This window comes from Sinocyclocheilus anshuiensis, unplaced genomic scaffold (genome assembly GCF_001515605.1).
Source record: "Sinocyclocheilus anshuiensis isolate Anshui unplaced genomic scaffold, SAMN03320099.WGS_v1.1 scaffold472, whole genome shotgun sequence".
In the NCBI taxonomy this organism is placed as follows: Eukaryota; Metazoa; Chordata; class Actinopteri; order Cypriniformes; family Cyprinidae; genus Sinocyclocheilus; species Sinocyclocheilus anshuiensis.
This window is the reverse complement of record NW_015557102.1, coordinates 727,386-749,808: the sequence shown is the minus strand read 5'-3', so window position 1 is coordinate 749,808 and position 22,423 is coordinate 727,386. Positions and strand designations below refer to the sequence as shown.

Here is a 22,423-nt window from a genome sequence, read left to right as displayed (position 1 = left end):
GAATTGAGATGATTTAATTTGTAAAATTTCTACATCTCATAGTGCACAAGCTTCAACCAGATCGTGAAAGGTGTGCTTTCTGTTAGGAGACTCATCTACCAAGTAAGTTTAGACCATGATGTGATTTCCAGTAAAGTGTTGCTTAATTATGCTTATGCGGATCCCCAGCATTGCACGTCCTTCCCTCTCACTAGTAGTCTTTTCAGTCTGCTCAGCAAAAAGATTCCTTCAGTGACTCTTTTCATACTTAGGCCAGTAGATGGCAGCAAGTGAGTGTACTTTTGTGCGTTGTGACAAGTTATTGAATCATGTACCTATCATTCAAAAATGGTGTTTAAGCCACAAATCACAATTAAGCAGATCTATTAATAGTTTCTCCACCTTGTCAAGTTCTAGGTATGACTTTTGACATGCTATAACAAAAAAAGGCATTAGTTTCTACGGTGTAGCCTACATCAATTGAATTGTGCATAGACATCAGTCTTTTTTTTTTTACACAATAATGATTCCTCAACCTTTTCTCACAATATCTCAATGTCTTTATGTAAAACAATAAAAATGCACAATTTTACTCTGTAGAATACAAAAAGGAGTGATTTTATTATTCCTATTTTTTTATTGAACAGTTAGAACTTCAGGTTAGATGGTACTCCAGGTAAATACTTTAGGTCATAGGGATTCAGCGGACATAACATTTGGACTACTGCTATATAACTGTTTGTCTGTTTTAACACAGTTTAAATACAATGTCTGAGGCCGTTCAAAATGGAAAACCCATCCTCAAACGCCCTGGAGTGGGACTTGGGGTTCTTGTGACAGACTCCTCCAATCCAGGATGTGTCCTGTTAGGAAAAAGAAAAACCAGAGTTGGGAAAGGCACCTACCAGTTACCAGGAGGTCACATTGAATTCGGGTGAGTTTACTGTCACAAAAATGCATCAATGTGGTCTTTTACTAATGTGTCAAATTCTCTCTAATTCCTGCTTATTCGTTAACTTTTCTTATGCCCCAGTGCATTAATACACATGGGTTGCACATAAATTAATCTCAATTATCAGAGAAACTTGGGAGGAATGTGCCCAGAGAGAGGTGATGGAGGAAGCTGGTGTCCGACTGAAGAACCTTCGCTTTGGATCAGTCGTCAACTCCATCAGATTGGAGGAAAACTACCATTATGTCACAATCTTCATGCAGGGAGAACTGGACAGATCTTTCTCAGCTGAACCAGTTAATTTGGAGCCAGAGAAGAATGAAGGTAAACCATTTCTTTGAATGTGTTGTTGCCTGTGTAGTCTCAGGCCCAGATGGCCCACCCACAGATCATTCATGATAGTGATAAAAATCTGTCATGTGAGACTATTGCCTGTCTCACGCCAACTTGGCAGTCACCATTACAACAGGTTTTAGCAGTTTTGAGCAAATATTCAAATGTTTTTTGAATACAGTATAAGATAATGATGACATGGCTTTGTATAAAGCACTAAAAGCTTAAATCCCATGTTTTTTATGTTAAAAGTAATAGATATGTTAGACAAACTATTAATTAAGATGACATTAACGTAGAAATAAAAGTAGATCTACACACAAGTAATCTCTGTCCCAACTTCAAAGTCTTGACCTTCTTTATTATATCCATCAGTTATAATCATACAATTTGACATAATCAGCTGGAGTGATATTCAGTTATTTGTAATAAATAACTCTTCACTAGGTCACTTTATATTTTGTTTAGGCACACTTTTAATATCTAAATGGGTGCTTTTTGGCCAGAATAAACACCAGTGTGAGCCAGACTATATGTCGATAGTCAAAACAAAGTATGGCAGCAAAAGTATCTGTAGATTTACTTGATATTTACATAGTCATGCACTGTATAAAACCAAATCATGTGCTTTGGATTTCTATGTCGTATGTATGATTTCTATGAGTAAGTAGTGACCAAGTATAAATTAGTTTATTTAGTATTAGACATCAATTTATTATATGAGTGTAGCTAATACTGAAAAATTAGTGATTCATTTTTAGTTATTTGACTGTATCTGCCCATATGCCAAGCAGCAGCAGTATTGCTGCAGTATTTCACTGCAAGCTTCAGATTCATTAGTTATTCCTTTCTCAGGTTGGACATGGAGGCGGTGGGAGGATTTCCCCTCTGAAGAGCAGCTATTCTTGCCATTAGCCAACCTGAGACAGCAGGACTTCCAGCCATTCAGAAAGAATTAAAGGGATTTTCTGTAATTAAGAAATCACCTTATCACTCCCTGACTTAACCTTATTCAGGTTCAGGTGAACTGAACTCGCCTTAGGCCTTTTCTCACTCATTTTGAAGAGAGCGTTGACCTATTGAAAGGACACATGCCCTGACCTTAAATTGTGAGATTGACATACTGTACTTTCAGATTGACTGTTATGGATAATTAATGACTGAATGTTATTCCAGCTTTTCAAAAGCCTAATGATTTTATTGAACACACATGTGTATTAAATTATATCTAAGGCTATTAAGCAATTAGGTCTTATCAGTCATATTTTTTTGTACATGCCGGTATATTAAGTATACAGCATGTTATGTGTGATATTTTGTTAAAATATTTAGGTAACAGTTTACAATAAGGTCTTGTTAACATTACTGAATGCATTAGGTATCCCAAAAGCAATACTTTTACAGCATTTAATGTTGCCCAATGCTAATTTCTACATATATACATTTTCACATTTCAAGTAATAAACTAACATTAACCTGTATTAATAATGAATTGTACAGTATTTTATTGTAAAGTGTTACCAGTATTTCATCATAACTTCCTCATGCAAACTTACTCTATCTGTTCCCACCAGACAAAACCCTTTGCATTTGTAATACTACTGCAAGGATTTCATAACATATTATTTTTCCACATAAACCTTACCTGCACTCAAATAAACATTACCTGGTAGTTTTCAACCTGGTAGGTTGGACAGTTGGGCGTTAGAAACCACGCCCCCTATCAGTGAACTTATTATATTATATTATATTATATTATATTATATTATATTATATTATATTATATTATATTATATTATATTATATTATATTATATTATATTATATTATATTATATTATATTATATTATATTATATTATATTATATTATATTATATTATATTATACGTTGTGTGTTCATGTAATTTATTTATTACATTGAAATATAACTTTATTAATATAAAACAAACGATGTTATGTATATTTGGTGGAAACAGCGCCCCCTCCCCGTTCATTGATGAACATGCAGTCTGAATCCGGTCGGCTCGAGCTAAATACGCCACAGCAAGTTGTGAAGCAGCACAGTGTACAGAGAGGTCGTCGGATTCGCCAAGCTTTCGCTGTAGTTCGGTGGGGGGAAAAATACCTTGACAAAACAAATTTCAGTTACACAACATGGTGAAACTCGCTTTCAACTCCGCTCTCGGACAGAAGGATTTAAAAAAGGAGGAGAAGGATGAAGCGTTGATCCCTCAGGATGTGGTGAGTTTCGTTAGCACAAACGCTAAGCACCGGCTATTGAAATTCAACACAGCGTTAATAACAACATTGCTTTTAGCCATTACATTTTTTATAACGTGTTTATTTGTTGTAACTGTGGTCGGTCAGAGTGTTTAAATAAACATACGACAACATTAAATTAATACATGAAGGATTTTTACAAAAATAAAGTAAATAAAAACATAGTTGATGTTTGACTGGAATATAGACGTTATTTACATCAGTATGACTGAAACACGTTTGTTTGGGCTTTGTGAGGATTATAACCTTATTTTTTGTCTGGTAGTTTTGTTTTTGTGTGTGTAGAGGGGAAGCCATCTCCTGCCTTGTTTCAGAGTGTGCATGTGTGTGAGTGAGTGTCAGACAGCTTTGAGCTTACAGGAAAATGGCCGACAGTCCAACACAGACACCAGGATATATACACAAAAATCCTATTGCATTGCACTTTTGAGATGTTTTCCATCAAGAGTCCTAATGCATGCACGTGCAATGTTCAGATAAATAAAAAATATTGCATTAAAAGGAATGCACGTACAAAGGTGTGTGTATGTGTAATCATGCATTGCATTTTTTAATGCTTGTTCTAGTAGCCTGATGCATGTCTGTGCAGTCATTGCAATATTTAAAATTAAACAGTTCATTTCATATGAGATTGGCATTTAAAGTAATGTGGCTGTATAAATTTGTCCCTTGCACTTCCTGAATTGGTTGCAGTCGTAAACATAGTAAAATCAGGAAGAGGAAATACATGTTTAGCTAGCTTATCGTGGGAGACTTTCATAAGTGTGAGACCAACTCCCACTCAGATGCATGCACCGTCTGGCTGCTTCTGTTCCTCAGATACGATCATCAGCTGCCACTGAGGATGAGTCAGCGCCTAGTGTGCGAATTGGGTTGATAATCAAGAAGAAGAGGTCGTGAATCATTCATAAGACACTGTTGTGTCTGCTGAAACACTGCCACTGCGATCAGACCAACGGTGCAGCCTGATCTCACTGGCACTATTTCAACAAGGAGCGTTTCGGCAGGCATATGTCTTATGAAAGAAGAAGAAATTGATTCAGAAGGTTTCATGCATGGAGCAATGCTTCTTACCTTTAGACATTTCTGGCAATCAAAGACTCTAATACTTATCTAAATTGGTTAAAAGGTGTCAATTCATCATGAGATAAGCTGTAAAGATCGTGCTGTGTGGTCTGAAATCCTCTGTCACACAGGTGATCAAAGCCTCACTGAACTACCAAAACCAGCCACCTTTGTTCCTTGGAAAAACTCCTGAAGGCTCTGGTTATTTAAACAAAGACGGTCTCTGTTAGCCAAGCCATAATCTGCAGTGTGTGTCTGTGTGTGCGAGGGCAAGGCTGTGTGTATTTGAAACGGGTGTGTTTGTGTGTGTGTAAACGTGAGAGTGAGTCTTTGAAGCTTTTTGTCTTAGGCTTGTTTTTTTACAAACTCCACAACAGGAAGTGCATTCATGCAACTATAACGTTGCATGACCATAAGATATTGATGCATGTGTGCTGCATAGATTAAAATAAATGAAATCTAAAATGATAAAAAAAATGTAGACCGATTAAGCCGAACATTGCATTAGGGTGATTTTGAATGTATTTCATGTTGTGCAGATGCTGTGCCTTCACAGATAATTAAAACATGGATTTGTGTCCTAGATTATAGCTTCAAAAGTCTAGTATAACTTCAAAGACTACTAGTAATAATTCAGTAGAAGAGCATTTGAATATGCAGCTTCAAATATTTGCCTAATCAGGATTTATAATCAATGTGTATGTTTATTTTTGTATGTAATTTTTTAAATTTTTGATGGGTGCAGATATTTGTAACTGTTTATTTTGATAATTGAGCGATCTGTATTTTATTGAAAAAAAAAAATATATAAACAGTTACTTTCATATTACACTTTAAGGTGTCATTACAGTGTACTTAGTAATATTAATTATTAGAGCCCGACCGATGTTTTTTTTCTTTTGGGCCGATACCGATATTAGGGATTAAAAAAGGCCGATATCGATATATCGGCCGATATTCTTTGTGTATATTATAGTACAGTACCAGTCAAAAGTTTGGACACTTTACCATTCGTGTGTCCAAATGTTTGACTGGTACTAGGGCTGCACGATAAATCGCATGCGATATTTAACGCGGCGGATCTCCACCAAATTCGGGGGATCCCTTCAGCCCGAGGAGTCCTCTCGAACGCCACCCTCCGCGTGTCGGTAGCCCCCCGGGATCGCTTGATCGGTCTGCGCTGGACCGCGAATTTAATCACCCGTAACTCCCGAAACCTGGGGGCTATCGACGCGGGGGGGGTCTCATTCGAAAGCGGGCCTCTAGACGTACACTCAATTTGCGTTCGAGAGGGTTCCTCGAGCTGAATGGATCACCCGAATTTGGTGCGGATTCGCCGCGCCGTTACGAAGATATGGCCGTTCAAAGTTTCAGTGGTTTTCTGTAGACTTAAGCTTTAAAGCGTTTCATCCAGGTCGCCAGTAGCAAACAATGGAGCGCACTCTGCTGGACAAACTAAGTAATTACACCATTTCAAGCGTTTTATCTGCGTTATATGTTCTGTAAAAACAAATTTCATATCGGGGTCATATTCGCCGATACCGATATCATAAGACAGGCTCATATCGGCAAAACGATATATCGGTCGGGCTCTATTAATTATAGTTTTAAAATCTTTATATTACTTACAATAAGGTTAATTTTGTAATTATAGTAAATGCATGTATCATGTATAACAAGGACATTACAAAATAAATTGTTCCATAAAATCATATATATTATATAAATCTTATGCCATACATTATTACATGTTCTATATATATTTTTGTCTAACAACAAATACTGTAAGCAACAGAATATTTTAGTATTTTAATAATAAAAAAGTAGACATTTTATTTGATTGAAGAAATAATCATAATAATACATGATCAAAATAACTGTTAGTTTGAGATAAATTTTACATTTCCCTGTTTAACTTTCTTTTTGATGTGACCACTTGCTTTATGAAGAATTTGACGCTGATGGTGGTTCAGAGTACACAGACCTTGACTAATCGATATTAAAATGTGTGGTTGACTGTTTTCATTATTGATAATTTTTGCAGCCCTAAATATTTTCAAACAGACACTATTTGAAATATGAAATATGTCTGTGCAAGATCATAAGGTTGGTGTTTACCGAACTAGAGGAGAGGTAATGATGACTAGACTCATTTAAATTGCAGCATTGTCATGGGACATTTAGTACAGACTGCATCTCTTAGACACACCTGTAAACAAACCTTCATGTATACAATATAGATGTTTCTAGCTGAAATGAACTTGTTTTTGTTGCTCATAATTTCCCTGGAGTCTGCAACATGATGGCTGTTGTAAACACAGGAAAGCTTAGCTACTTCATCTTCTTTTGCTCTCATTATGTTGTATATGAAAAATATATGACAAACAAATGAGGACCAACAAGATTTGGTGCCAAATTGTCGCCATTTTCAGTCTGATTTGTTTTCACTTTCATCCTTGTTCATCAGACACTGTGTCAGCTGATGTTTTGTTCATTTGCATCATGCAGTGTGTTTGTTCCTGTTTGTCTCTGGAGGGAGGTTGGAAATTTCCCAGTATCTGTTGCACACAATGCAATTGTTTTGTACAAAGCCACACCCAGTCTTAATACGCTTGCACATCAAATTGATGAAAACTCTCTCCTTCAACACAAATAAATACATGCAGGTGCACTAGAGAGTGCGATCTGTGGGGATTTCAGCGAGAAAAATTTGAACATTTGGAAACAAAAACACAGTTCCCAACAGTAGTTCCCATACACATGGCGTCATGAAGTGAGACCATATATTACATAAAAATTTTGATTATATGTCTATACCAAAGCTAACTAAAGAGTAAAAGTAGCATGTATTGTTGAAGTCATCAACTGCTTAAAGAAACATAATTTTTACTAGAAGCCTTTTCTTCCTGCTTGTGTGTGCATACAGGACTTGGAGGATGGTCTGCGTATCAGGCAACAGTCCAGGGCCTGGTGCTGGTGCATGTGTTTGGGTCTGGCCCTCATTCTGTCTGGCGTGGTTGTGGGCGGAGCTTACCTGTACAGGTATTACTTCATAGAGGTGAGAGAACCATTTCCATCCGCTGCACCACATGTGAACTCCGAATAAGAATGTGATCTGTTGGATCCTTAAAAAGTATTCAAATGTTTTAAGATTTACTTCCAAATTTAAGACAATAAAAAGTCCAAACATATATTTATTGATTTCTTTGTCAGTATGATTGAAATTCATGCCTTAACTAGGTTTTAATTGAATTTTAGTTTTGTTTTTTTAGTTTTTGCATTACAGGATGAGTTCAGCGATATATATATTTTTAAAGGCTTTATATTGTTACAATGTTAGTAGTATATTTTTAAGTTGTATTGACAGAGTGCATTATGGGTGTTGAAGTTTTTGGCTAATGGAAATACCACAGCACTATTTCTGTTTTCTCTAGTCATGGTGTAGCAACTATTTAGATTTTTTTTACCATTTAATTAAGATTATATCTTGTCGGCGGTGAATAACCAAATTCAATTTTTTCAGTTTGAATTTTTCTGGATTCCATTTTTTCCGTTAAAATTTTTCTATGCTCTGTTTTAATGGTTAAATTAAATTGTATTCATCAGAAAGCTTGTCTTATTAATTGAAATCATGAAACTTGTGGTATTAAAGAGCAATTCATTAAAAGTTTAACAAAAAATTACACTTTTAAGACCCTTTTAAATGTTTTATTTTTCCGAATTCTGTTTTCCATTAATTTTCTGGATTCCATTTGAATGCTTTAATTAAATATTAACAATAAAAAGCATCTCTAATTAATTGATTTTATATAAAAAAAATAATTTTTCCAGAAATACTGTGTTGTGTATTTACGTTTTTTTGGTAAATACATTTTCTGGTAAATATTCCTTTAAAAGTAATGTTTTAATAATTTTATTAGTAGTAGTTAGTACTATCATTACATTAGGTACTATTTCTCTCACGGTTTCTTCAAGTTAAACCAAACTTTTATTTTGACGGGTTGCTGTGAAGACCTTTAGGTTTCTGTTTGTATATGATATGACAATAGTTTACTCATAAAAAATGGTGAAATGCTCATTAAGTGACTCTCAGAGCAGTTCTAGAGATTGTTAATGTGTTGATGTACTCATATTGAGACAGCAGAGGCTGAAAACACAGAGAGTGTCAGGTACGCTTCTGTAGTAAACAAAACTGTGCGTCTGTGCCATTCATTCACACAGAGACACGCAGGCTTCATATTTAAATGGTATTTTTGTGGTTTAATGTTCACAGACACTAGTCCAAACCGTGTTTTGATTTAAGTGTACTGACCTACTTTTGATATATCCATCCAAAATTTGGCAAATTCTATGACATTCCACGTTATACAGTAAATTCCGTTTTTATGACTGGATTCTGCAATTCAGTCCACGTTTTCCACATCATGGGCCCTATAAATGTTACTAATCTACATTATTACCCAAATTATAGTTCCTCTAGATAAATTCCATAAAAATGCAAAAAAAAAAATTTTTTTAATTGAATTAGCTGATGTGGCGTAAAAACCTTACTATTTAATGAAATATGATTTTTTTTTTTAAATCTTTGGTTACAAAATCCAAAACCTCACTAATGTCTTAAATTCCATTTCCTAAAGCAGTGGTTCTCAATTCCAGTCCTCGCGTACCCCCGCTCTGCACATTTTGTATGTTTCTCTTATTGCTTCAGACGTTTGTTATATTTGACTGTAAGTGCCCTGCGAAGTGGACATTACCGGATATTCCGCCATGATTCCAGTTTGAAGGGAATCAATTTTCCAGTATGTTCCATACAAAGGGAATTTAAGTGTGCGAGACGTGAATTTAAATTGTATTTATTTACAGAGGTATAATATGTCCCACTTCACGCTTCTCTAGTAAGTTTCGTATGTGTGTGAAAACGCTGCAGGCAGCGGCGCAGCGCAAATCTGTAAATGAATATTCCGAAGTGAAGTAAACTTCAACGGATTTCCCCTGCTCAGGGAGTAGGGAGCAATGGACACTGTTTAGGGACCATGTCAATCGGAACACAGTTCATGCACGGAGCTCACTTCTAACGAGATGATGATCTGAATCAGGTGTGTTAACAAAGAGAGACATGCAAAACATGCAGAGCGGGGGTACGCGAGGACTGGAATTGAGAACCGCTGTCCTAAAGCATACTGAAACATCTAACACAGGGGTGCCCACACTTTTTTGTGTGGGGATCTACTTTTCAACTGAGAAAATCACAGAGATCTACCAAGTGAAAAATAAATAAATAAATAAAATACATATAAAATAAATATATAAAAAGCTTGTTGGGATGTATCTTTATATTGCATTAATTTCATTTCGTTTTCAAATAAAAAATAATAATGTTCATTTCTTAGTAGGCCTACCTGTATTAGCCTTTGTATTCTAGTTTTATTTCTTTTCAATTCCATGTCATTATTTTTAAACAAAACAAGTTCAAGATAGATTTAAACGTTCTGCGTTCTTGTTTGCAAACATACTTTGCAAAAATGTCACTGCAGATATTCTATACAACTTAAAACCATGTAAAGCTCAATTATACAATAATTTTAACAAATAAGCACAAGTAAACCTGCCATACCAAACAAGACCACAGGGAAATGCCAAAGGACTGCAAAAAAAAACTACTATGGATCCATTCAGGATCACTAAACACACCAAAAAATACGAATGAAAAATAAAAACATTCTGAATGTGTGGACCCTCAGCGATCTGAAGGCATCATTCTGTGTTTGGAGTGTCTGATGCCCATATGTAGGCTACATAAACACCACTGATCCTCACAAACTTCTCCAAAACGAGTATCCGTTATAAAACACTCGCTATATACAACTACGTGAATATACTGAACTGTTCAAGCAGAAATGTTATAGTGATCAGTGCGCATCAATAATAACGGACACATGTGCGCCTAATGTACGACTCCTGTATCTGTCACTAATTGCCTTTACCTTGATTACAGTTGTCATCCATCAAAACTTTACTAACGTGACCCTAGCTTGAATTATCCAGCCGGGAGCTGTAGTTTGCGTATCATATACATACAGCGGTTTTGAGCTGCCGTAAAGACGCTATTTCACACAGCGCGATGAGAAACAGCTAGAGCTGCTCCGAAACACGTCACCAGTGGCATAGCAAGTCAGCCCCGGGCCCATATGCAAAAAAAATGTGTATAGGCCCACCAAACGTTATTGGCTCCAACTCGGTTAACTTATTGTTGATTTTTCTGAAGTGAGTAACGTTACATGTATTCACAAGCTGTTTTATTTACGGTATAAATGCTTGGAAATAATAATTAACATTTTCAAGCCCATTCGTCATTTGTAGCACGCAAGCCACCCAATAATCGCAATAAGCTTTGTGCTTTGTTACTTATATTAAAACACAAAGTGTCAGCCTTCTGTCAACTTTATAATAAAATACTACAAACAATAAATGTGTTTTTACGCTTCTAAATTTGTAGTGAGATAACTATATTCGTCTCAGTTCAAGCAGTATGTGAATCAATTATATTTTCCTCTTTAATATTTGCAGCACGAAATAAACATGAATAAATATTTGAAATCCGAACAATTTAATACAAACGAATGTTTCATGAAATCGATAAATTAAGAGTTTCAAAAAACATCAATAAGCCTAGGCTATACCTTTTATTGTTGTTTTTTATGTTAAATGTGAAGAATGACAGGTTGGATGCCACAGACTTTTTATTTTATTTTATTTATTTATTTTTATTTTTTATTTTTTTGGCAGAGTATAGGTGGAATTCTCACATTAACCACGCAATAGGCCTATAACCTGATTTTATTATCGTAATTTTGACTTTATTCTTAATATATTATGACGTTAATCTTATTTTTCAACATGGTACTAAAAGGCTATTTGTACTGCATGCAAACACAATCTTGGCACAGAAGCCCAAAAAACAACAACAATAAATAAATAAATACTAAGGAGATATTTGAATTATTTATTAATAAACTAGTATTTTCTGAGTCAGTGTCACAAGATGAAGTTGACAATCCTGACTCGCCATCTCCTCAGGACACGCACCTTTAGAGAGAAATACATCTTTATGGATTAGCCTACATGATGAAAGAGTGATGATGTATTACTCTTACCTTTATGAGCAAAAATGACGGCGTATGTTAAGTTTCCACTTTTAAGAAAAAAATGCAAGTGATCGCGCTTGCGCCTCCATGTCCTGTAGAGCGCGCTTCAGCTTCCACTCTCCGCACAAACGACTGAATATGCGTCTAACAGCACACATTTATCTAGGTTAAAGGGTTAGTTCACCCAAAAATGAAAATTAGCCCATAAATTACTCACCCTCAAGTCATCCTAGGTGTATATGACTTTCTTCTTTCAGACGAATCCAGTCAGAGTTATATAAAAAATTGTCTTTGATCTTTCAAGCTGTTTCATGGCACTCAGCGAGTGTTGCATGCATCAGTCCAAAAGCACTTAATTAAAATGCGCCCATCCATAATAAAAAGTGTCTCACACGGCTCAGGGGGGTGAACAAAGGACTTCTTTAGTGAATCGATGCGTTTTTGTAAGAAAAATATCCATATTCAAAACGTAATAATCACTTTAATCTAGCTTGCGCTCACTGTTGTACACTGCAAGCAGTTCCGGGCGGATGACGTATGAGGTCAGTGCTGCGCATGCACCGGTGAGTCTCGTGAAAACCAACGTTTGTTAACAGGAGCAAAGGAAGCAAAGTTTCCTTACTTTAGCAAAGGAAAACCAGTCTCCTCTTGGCTTATATCAAAATCCTCCGACATTCCTCTTTACAAATCCTCGTTTTTTACTTCTAATTCTTGACCTTTGTTTTGATCTCTCCCCTGCGCTTCCGCTCCGCGCACTTCTGAGCGGCGCATGCGCAAAGCCAACCTCCATACGTCATCTGCCCGGAACTGCTTCCAGTGTACAACAGTAGCGCAAGCTACATTAAATCCATAAAAAAAGTGTCTCACACGGCTCCGGGGTGTGAACAAAGGCCTCCTGTAGCTAATCGATGCGATTTGTAAGAAAAATATCCATATTCAATCCCTTTAATGTAGCTTGCGCCAACAGTTGTACACAGAAGCAGCTCCGGGCTGATGATGTATGAGGTCAGTGTTGCGCATGCGCCGGTGAGTCTCGTGAAAACCAACGTTTGTTAACAGGAGCAAAGGAAGCAAAGTTTCCTTACTTTAGCAAAGGAAAACCAGTCTCCTCTTGGCTTATATCAAAATCCTCCGACATTCCTCTTTACAAATCCTCGTTTTTTACTTCTAATTCTTGACCTTTGTTTTGATCTCTCCCCTGCGCTTCCGCATGTGTCACTTCTGAGCGGCGCATGCGCAAAGCCAACCTCCATACGTCATCTGCCCGGAACTGCTTCCAGTGTACAACAGTGAGCGCAAGCTAAATTAAAGTGATTATTATGTTTTGAATATGGATATTTTTCATTTAAAAAAACGCATCGAATCGCTACAGAAGGCCTTTGTTCACCCCCCGGAGCCGTGTGAGACACTTAAAAAAAAAAACATTTTTATGGATGGGCGCATTTTAATTAAGTGCTTTTGGACTGATGCATGCAACACCCGCTGAGTGCCATGAAACAGCTTGAAAGACCAAAGACAATTTTTAATATAACTCCGACTGGATTTATCTGAAAGAAGAAAGTCATATACACCTAGGATGACTTGAGGGTGAGTAATTTATGGGCTAATTTTCATTTTTGGGTGAACTAACCCTTTAAATTTTTTAATTAATATTGTGAATTGCATGAAGTGTTTTATGTCTATAGATTTTATTTTAGGCAAGTCATGTTGATTTGAGAAGGCTAAATTGTTCAAACTTATATGCACAACTCAGTCCGCCGCTGGCCGCTTGGTCGTTACTTAAAAAAAAAAAAAACAACTTGAATTTAACAAACATAAAATGTTCCAAACATATTTCTAAATTAATAAAGAGACGTAAAGAAATATAACCACTTTGCCATTAAAAACCAAAACTGGACTAGCCTATTTGCTGCAACAGCAGCTGTGTAAAGGGGAAGAAAGAGAGCAAGAGAGAAAAGACACGGGCTCGGGTCAGACTCGGGCAGAGAATATATTGATAAGCTGCCGGCCGGGCCCATGCAGGGCTCTATTCATTCCCTCGTTTCAATTAATGGTTCCCCCTCGGCTCGGCGGGCCCACAATACACCCGGGCCCATATGCACCTGCATACCCTGCATACAAGACGCTACGCCCCTGCACGTCACAATATCACAGAATACGTAGAGAAGTGGTGCTGTTATTTATTTATATTTTTACAATTATTTAACATATTAATCATAAAATAGCCTAAGTGAATTTATTATATTTTAGTTTTAAGTTATCTCGCGCCCCCGGTTAAGAAAGCATAGGCTATTTAAATGATGTGTGATCTACCAGCATTGCCTTTGCGATCGACCTATTGGGCACCCCTGATCTAACAGAATAATGTGTGTCTAGTTGATCATGGTGAATGAATGTGTCTATTCATAATGATGCTCTTCAGGAGGAGAGGATGTATTTCTGCGGGGTGAACTACCGTGAGGAAAATTACAAGATGCAGGACAGCCAGGAGGAAACCGACATGGATATGCCAGCCGCATCCAAGAGGATTGAGGAGAGAGTGAGGGTTCTGGAGGACGAGGGGGTGGAGCTCATTAACATCCCAGTGCCCAAGTTCAGCGACAGCGACCCTGCTGACATCGTTCATGACTTCAACAGGGTGAGAGCAGATATTTATCTCCCTCTCAAAGCCATACATTCACACACAATTTCATCAGATTCCCAAAAATAAACTACATGTACCAAAATATTAACATGTTGGTTTTCCTTCTCTGCTTTTAGAGACTGACAGCCTATCTGGATCTGCGTCTGAACAAATGCTACGTCATTCCTCTCAACACTTCGGTCGTGATGCCGCCCAAAGACTTCCTGGAGCTACTTGTCAACATCAAGGTAATCTTATATTTGAGCGTCTTCAAAATAGCCATCCTTTAGTCTGTCTCAAAACCTCCTGAACTGCCTACTGAGACACTTGAATAATGCCCAGAAATGAAGTCCAGGTTGTCACCTTGCAAGGCTTTGCAACACAGTTCTAGTGTTCGAGCATGTGACTGTGAACCTTTGGTTGTGTTCGCAGGCTGGAACATACCTGCCTCAGTCCTACCTGGTGCGTGAACAGATGATAGTGACCGGGAAGTTGGAGCATGTGGATCAGCTGGGTTACTTCATCTACGGCCTCTGCAGAGGGAGAGACACTTACAAACTGGAGCACAGAGAGGCCGTTTTTGGTAAACACATGCATCCAACAGTACTTTTGGCGAGTGTCCCATTGTTCTTTGGTTAATTACACACTAACCTCTACAGACAGTATTTGCCAGTTGAAGGAACACTCCACTATTTTTGGGTAACTTCCAATAAGCCTATTTTCAGGCGCTGCGTAATATCATCTTTTCGTTTTCCGTCGGTCTTAGTACATGATGTAACTACAGAAGAGTCAAGTTTTAAATAGGAAAAATATCGAAACTCTTTGGTAATTTTTGAGCGAGATGCTAACGGTCTAATCAGATTCAATGATCTATGCTAAGCTACAGCTAAAAGTGCTACCGCCAGACCCGGAGATCGGCTGAATGGATTCGAAAACGGTAAAACTCAACTGTTTAACTCTAGGGGAGTTGGAAAATGAGCCTATTTTCAAAAATAGTGGAGTGTTCCTTTAAGACTTTTTGTCCCATTTATGAGTCTTTACTAGGGTGTTTTATTTATATTATGTTTTATAATGTTACAAAAGTTCAGATTATTTTAATTTTTTATATATATTTAATGGCTTTGGTTTGAACAGCAAAACAAAAAGACATTTGAAACCCTCAAAACCACTGAAACAAAATAATAGAATGGAATAAAATGGTAAAATAAATGTGCATTTTCATACATCACAGTTCATAGATTTCCAATTTATTATTTTCTATTCACTGTTCTATTCAAACTTCCTATAAGAATCCTGAAATAAAAAGTATCACAAGTTCAACAAAAATATTAAGCATCATGACTGTTTTCAATATCGATAATTAGATGCATTTTTTTTAATGATTAAGTTTGTCATTTTTTTTTTTCATTTTCTATTCCTTTTTTTAAATATCTATATAGTTTAATTTTTATTTCAGTTTTAGTACATCAAGGTAACCTAAATTAAAAGGAGAAATTAATATCGTGATATATGGTTTCTGCATAAATATTAAGCAGCACAACTGTTTACTTGGCAGAAATGTTTCTTTAGCAGCAAATCAGCATATTAGAATGATTTCTGAAAATGTAAAAATGTAGCTTTGTCATCACAGGAATAAATTACATTCAAATGTCACATGTTGACATAATTGTCAGATATCGAGCTCTGACACATACGTGGGTCACCAGCATTTTTCTCTTTTTCACAGGTATCCAGAAGCGAGAGGCTCTCAACTGCCACAAGATTCTCCACTTTGAGAACAAGTTTGTGGTGGAGACTCTTATCTGTGAGCCGTAGGGGGGTGGTGAAGACAGCTGGGTAACAAGATAAAACCACTTTTGACAAATTTCACTCTGACCCTTCCTCTCCTTCCATTAAACCTCTTCCTGTTTCCCGTTAGTGTGCGCGCGCGTGTGTGCGTGGGAGTGTGTGCTGCTCTCAGATTTGTTTCTCTGTATAGCAACAATCAATATTGCAGAGAGAGAATGAGACTGAACGCCAAGAGCAATATAATGCGTAGAAACATTTGTGTGTAGGCAAACATTTGGACCAGTTTCTCTCTCTTAGTAAACATTTTTCTGTGTCTGGGTTTCTGTTAAGCGGGGAGCTCAAAGTCTCCAACAGGGTGTGTGGGATGTAACGGATGAAAATAACTAGTACCAAGTTGACCATGGGAGAGGGAAGGACTCGCAGAGGATAAATGTACAATGAAATCTATAAAAGATGCACTAAATGTTTAGTGTTCATTTAAAACTGAACTGTCACAGATACCAGATTATATACTGGAAATATATTTGACTAGAGATTTGTGATATATGGCCAATTATGACATGTAAGAAATACACATAGAATTGATTTTTGTACTAGTTACACTTTAGTCTAGATTTTTATTTTAAATGACAGATTTTGCTCTGCTGTAAGTTAATACACTGCTAAAACATCCTATAGTAGAGAAGAAAAATCTAGGATCAAATCTAGAGGATGCAAAACACCTTTAAAATCGTACAAAAACAAAAAAAAATTCTAAAGAGTTAAATCAAATGTGTAACTATTATGTCATTTAGGGGCTGCCGAGGTATTGGGTGTAGACTGATGGATGAATTCTGTAAAGATTGTTTCAATTGACTAAAATGTCTACCAGTTCAACTTTATACTTTGCACATAACCCAAAAGGTTTTAATGTTAAACATATTAATACTAATAAAAATTTGACCACTCCGTTTGCTTGTCTTTATTTCTGCTTTTTCTTAGGAAGAAAATCTTTCTGCTTTTTTTAGTACCACTGAGATACTGTTATAATTTGTATGAATATTTTGAGTTAGTTTATATTTTCTGTTTTCATATTAATTTTATTTTAAGTTGTGACAAGTTCATTTCGAGGTCATTGTGATTTTTTTTGTAATTTTTCATTTTTTTAAATTTTTTATATAGTTTATTTTTTATTTCAGTTTTAGTTATTTTAGTACATTAAGGTAAACTAAATTAAAATGAGAAATGTTGCCTTGGTGACAAGCAGAAATTAATATAATGGTTTCCGCATAAATATCAAGTAGCACAACTGTCTTCAACATGGATAATAAATGTTTCTTGAGCAGCAAATCAGCATATTAAAATGATTTCTGAATAATCGTGCGACAAGACTGGAGCAATGCTGAAAATTCAGCTTTGCATCACAGGAATAAATGACATTTTTAAAATCTTAAAATAGAAAACATGTCTTTGAAATAATTATGCCACAATATTACTGTTTTTACTGTATTTTTGAGTGCATAAATGCAGCCTTTGTGAGCATAACAGACTTCGTTAAAAACATTTAAAAATGTGTATGTGTATTTATGTATGTGCATATACACACAAGATGCTGTGCCAGCAAGTGATTGTTTTCCTACATAATTTTCTTCAACAAAAGTGGTTCACTATATTTAATATTCTGAAAATTAAACTGACTGATTTATATAAATGTGAATAAGGTGCAGAAAATTAAGACCCCAGAATGGCATTGTGCATTAGTAATAAAATAAATTATCAATTGTTTTAATTTTTATTTGAAGTGCAATTATTTTAAAGATTTTTTTTTATATGACCGCTTCTAATTTCACTTAATATAAAACCTAAAACATTCTTAGATGTTAAGAGTAAAACTATTACATTTCTCTTAGCAGTGCTCTAAATGACAGATAAATCTGCGTCTGGTTCTTATCCGCTCCAGGAGAAAACCTTATACGACCCTTGACCTTGGAGGAAGCATGAACAAGTAGACCAGATATAGCCAGTTTATTCTCCATCAGCAGGAAAATCACAGAAATGATCAACATGCAAGACTCGATTCACACAGCCTCGCCACAGACCATTCGTTGAAAATAAAGATTTGCACACAGACAAGCGAGTCAGTCACCAATGATCCAGAAACGGTGAAATCGATCGGTTTCACGCACTCACACACACTTACATATAGACATCAAAGTACTCGATAGAAAAAGTCTCTGTGCATTAGTACAGTTTGTTCCACATTATCTGCATGTGGGTACGAGGATATTTAAAACTTGGGCTGGTTTCTGTTTTTTAGTGTCTCTTCATCCAAAAATCAGTTCTTCACATTTTATAAGGTCTCCCTACGATCACGTGCATCTCTTGTGCTTTAAAAATCTCTAGTTCGCCGACTGAGGACTTTCTAACTGTGCCTTTGTTATTGCAGATAAATGGGGTTCTCTTGTCTCTACACCAGTCATACACCAACACAATAGTATTTCTATAATATAAATCAATATATAACATACATATAGAATAGTCTTGTATCTTTAAGTCCACAGTTGGTCAAAGGGATGAATCGGAGGTTAAAGATCACAATACACATGTTCTTCCTGAAGAACACCACATCCGGTGCCGAGATTCAAGAAACAACCTCTCACGTCCGAAAATATGACCATCTACGAACATTTCTTTATGGCACAAACTTCCTGAACAATTTAATAGTGTTTTTTGTTTTTTTTTACTTTTTATCATACATACAAAGAATACACATACTTGCAAGTATTTCGAGCAATAAAATCTTGTTGGAAAGAAATGAATGTAAAGGAATGGTGAAAAATAAGTATTTTAAGGTTGTAGTCGGTCCCAAACGCCACTGAAATCCTTTGGTGTATCCTCCTGCTAAACATATCAAACTGAACTGTACTCAAAATGTAACGGTTTAAAAGAAATCCAACTCCCAACGCAATGAAAAACGAAAGAAAAGAAGCCCACCTGAATCCATACGTGTCTCTCTATTGCCTGGCACCACAATATGCATAAAATCCCTGTTCTGTCAATCTTGGCAAATGCTTTTTTTGTCAGTTGCTGGTCAGTGGACAGCACACGGTTAAGAGGTGATGTAAAAGGAACATGCACATCCAAGATGGCCGTCTTCCACGAGAAAGTACAACTGTCCTGCTAATCAGACCCATTCCTCCAGAGTAGAGACGGATGGGAGCGAAAGCAAAGCGATCACTATCAACACAAGTCAAGCAAACCAACACTTTTCTGAAACATGTTTCTAAGAGGCTGAAATTAAGAGATGAATAAATGTTCCTAATGTATATATCTTACACATTCGAACAGTTTTTTCCCGTTAAAATCGTCGCCACCGCAAGTTCTCAGTCTGTCTGCAACAAGCTTGTGCATGACGTAGTGCAGCTGAATTCATTTGTGTTTGTGTGTGTGTGTGTGTGTATGTGCGCACAAAAGAATGAGGAAGATGATGGACAGAGGAGCAGTAGCGCCACCCGCTGGCTCAGTCAGCGTAATGCATGATGGACTCCACGTAGTTCCCGGGGAAGAGGCCCGTGGTGCCGCTCATCACGCCCTCGAACCAGCCGTCGTCGTTCTTCTTGATGACGTAAATGATCGCCCCCTCCTGGAAGGACAGCTCGTCTTCTTTGTCGCACGTGTAGTCGTAAATAGCCACCACTGATGGGAATGGCATGATAAAAAGAAGAAAAACACAATGTCTGGTTATGTATTTATTGTAATTAAGTGTTACAGCACTACAGACTGTGCTGCACTGTAAATACTGTATATAGCACAATATATCCCCATCATATTGGTTATAGGCCAATATTAGGGACTTTTTTCATTTAGCTTCATAGTGAATATGTAATTATGTATGCCACTGATAAATTTAGTATCATTAGAGCTTTTTACACTGCGTTTAACCCCGGGTTATCGCCATTCTAAAAACTGCTTTAAAAACCTGGGTAAAGGACTGTTCACACAAGTGATTTAGAATCAGGTTTAGCACCACTTTGTGCCCAGGGTCATGAAATCTTACTCTGGAGCAGCGTTAGTATATATATAGGAACATTTTTGTGTTTCGTTTTCATTTGAATTTCAGTTCAAGTTTTAGTAATTTTGATGTGTGTTTTTGTTTTAGTAGTATTTGTTTTTTATGTCTATATAGTTTGTATTCATTTTTATTTCAGTTTTAGTTATTTTAGTACATCAAGTTAAACTAAATTAAGAAATGTTGCCTTGACAGCTAGCTGAAATACAAGCTGAAATACAAACTTTTTTTATATTTAAGTTAAGTTTGTTTCAAGTTTATTTCAAGAAATGTTTTTTTTTATGTTTTTTAGTTTCAGTTGTAGTTTTAGTCAACTATAACCCTAATGTATAAATCTAATTTTATAATTTAAAAACACTAATAATGTAATAACACTATGCCTTTTTCATACTGTACATTATAATGTTGTGATGCCTAAATTTACTTTTAATATTTAAAACTTATTTTTGCCTGTGTTGTATTTTTATGTTAGTTTATGTTTATATATATATATATATATATATATTAATTATTTACTTATTCAATACAATATTCAAAGTGACTGATTTTCATTTTTAGTGTTTAGTTTATGTAGTTTTTATTATATGATTTCATTTAAATTTTGATTATATTTCTATAATATTTATGTTATTATTGGCCACAATATACAAAAAAATTATCAGCATTGGCCAGATTTTCAATACCCTACAAATTAAATAAAAATGTAAAACCCTATACATTTTTTATGGAAGCCCATTTCCACTAAATAAGAAAAAAAATCATGCAAGTGTCATAACTGTGACACAAAAAGCCAAAATTATGAGATACTACTATTGAGATACGACTTTTTGTCATAATTTTGACTTTTTATCTCGTAATTATAACAAAAAGTCAAAATCGTCAGATAAGTCAATATTGTAACAAATCATTATAACAAACTTGTCATCAAGTTTTTATTTTACAATCTCATAAATTTCGACTTTGTCAATTTCAACTTTCTGATTTATCAAAGCTTGATTTTCTTTTTCTTATGTAGCAAAAATGGGCGTCCATAGATTTTCAGTCAAATGTATTAACTGTAAAAAATCTGCATGATTATACATCGTTTTTGTCATTTGAGCTAAACAAACAACATTTATGATAACATTGCTATTATTAATCAATAATTAGATACATTATTGAAATGCAATCATGAGCAACAGTGTTGGAGATATGGATCTTTCTCCATTCAAATCAGTAGGAGCTACACTTGCATGGCTTATTACCTACAATGAAAATAGCTGCTTTCCTAGATGCCCAAACAAGTGTTTTCTGTGCACTGGGAGAAACAGCCTGAAATAAATGCTAAAAACAGAAACGTACCTTTCTCCATATAATTTCGAGGGGCCCATGGTGGGTCTTCTTCAGCGTAGGGGTCACTGTACTCCACCACCGCTGACTCTTCCTCATCCTCACCCTCCTCATCCTCATAGTCCTCTGGAGGAGGCGGGGGCGGGGTTGCTTCCTCAAACTCCACCTCTTCCGCAGGAGGCGGCGGTGGAGGAGCGTCTGAGACTAAAGGGATGAACAAACAATCTCAGATATAAGCTATTTCTGGGGGACTTGGGGAACTTCTGTTTGCTGATGTGAGACAAATGACTCATGCTGGATGGGGAAGTTAAGAGGAAAATGTGGAGTATTACATTTAGAGAGGGTAGAATAACCACTGACCTCAAAACAGCAGTTAAGCAATTTTTTTTGAAAAGGGATCTTCACTAAGGCCATGTACACACTACAGATAAATATGGTCAAAGCTAGTGTTTTCTCCACCACATCTAATAAATTAGACTTTTAACTCTTTCAGTCTGAATTAAATGTTATGAGATGAAACAAACAAATGATTAATCTGACTCTTATGTGCCAGTTCTACAGAATTACTCAAAAAGTTATCACTAACTGAACCTTAAGTCATTACTTTGAGTCATGTCTGATTTGAAATGATTCATATACAGAATGTAGGCTGTTAAACAGCAACAGCTAAACAAAACAATGGCTCTTGTCACATTTCCTGAAAAATTATCCAGCATGTATGTGGCCTAACCAGATGTGACGTGACATCACACCTCACAAAAAAGGTATCTTTTCCATATTAAAAGGTGGGGTAAGCGATTTTTCAAAAACGCTTTAGAAAACTGATTCGGGCCGAGTAGCAAAACAAACTTGTAGCCAATCAGCAGTAAGGGGCATGTCTAC

At 36.1% G+C, this 22,423-nt stretch overlaps 3 protein-coding genes across 3 annotated transcripts in view; 2 read left to right on the top strand and 1 right to left on the bottom strand.

Annotated features, from left to right (window-relative positions):
- The first annotated feature begins 31 nt into the window (after nucleotides 1-31).
- Nucleotides 32-2,458, top strand: LOC107677555 (probable 8-oxo-dGTP diphosphatase NUDT15). Its single transcript, XM_016472486.1, has 4 exons — nucleotides 32-102; nucleotides 737-913; nucleotides 1,059-1,255; nucleotides 2,120-2,458. The coding sequence occupies exons 2-4, from the start codon at nucleotides 747-749 to the stop codon at nucleotides 2,221-2,223; spliced, it is 468 nt and encodes a 155-aa protein (XP_016327972.1). The 5' UTR covers nucleotides 32-102; nucleotides 737-746; the 3' UTR covers nucleotides 2,224-2,458.
- Nucleotides 2,459-3,282: 824 nt separating this feature from the next.
- Nucleotides 3,283-17,112, top strand: LOC107677554 (integral membrane protein 2B-like). The gene is made up of 6 exons (XM_016472485.1): nucleotides 3,283-3,504; nucleotides 7,535-7,666; nucleotides 14,176-14,391; nucleotides 14,514-14,624; nucleotides 14,809-14,959; nucleotides 16,103-17,112. Exons 1-6 carry the CDS (start codon nucleotides 3,418-3,420, stop codon nucleotides 16,189-16,191), a joined length of 786 nt encoding a protein of 261 aa, XP_016327971.1. The 5' UTR covers nucleotides 3,283-3,417; the 3' UTR covers nucleotides 16,192-17,112.
- Nucleotides 17,113-18,108: 996 nt separating this feature from the next.
- LOC107677553 (abl interactor 2-like) overlaps nucleotides 18,109-22,423 on the bottom strand; it is a gene marked incomplete at its 5' end in the record, with an annotated part of 23,880 nt that continues 19,565 nt past the window's right edge. The window contains 2 exons of the mRNA XM_016472484.1: nucleotides 18,109-19,839; nucleotides 21,554-21,745. Of these exons, the coding sequence (XP_016327970.1) occupies nucleotides 19,664-19,839; nucleotides 21,554-21,745 (368 nt within the window). The remainder of the gene's footprint in view (nucleotides 19,840-21,553; nucleotides 21,746-22,423) is intronic.

Bases quoted from the DNA above. Each gene is read 5' to 3' on its own strand.
- LOC107677555 (XM_016472486.1), top strand. From the start codon at position 747: ATGTCTGAGGCCGTTCAAAATGGAAAACCCATCCTCAAACGCCCTGGA. The intron at 914-1,058 runs GTGAGTTTACTG...CTCAATTATCAG, and splicing joins GGAGGTCACATTGAATTCGG to AGAAACTTGGGAGGAATGTG. The intron at 1,256-2,119 runs GTAAACCATTTC...TTCCTTTCTCAG, and splicing joins GGAGCCAGAGAAGAATGAAG to GTTGGACATGGAGGCGGTGG.
- LOC107677554 (XM_016472485.1), top strand. From the start codon at position 3,418: ATGGTGAAACTCGCTTTCAACTCCGCTCTCGGACAGAAGGATTTAAAA. The intron at 3,505-7,534 runs GTGAGTTTCGTT...GTGTGCATACAG, and splicing joins CGTTGATCCCTCAGGATGTG to GACTTGGAGGATGGTCTGCG. The intron at 7,667-14,175 runs GTGAGAGAACCA...GATGCTCTTCAG, and splicing joins ACAGGTATTACTTCATAGAG to GAGGAGAGGATGTATTTCTG.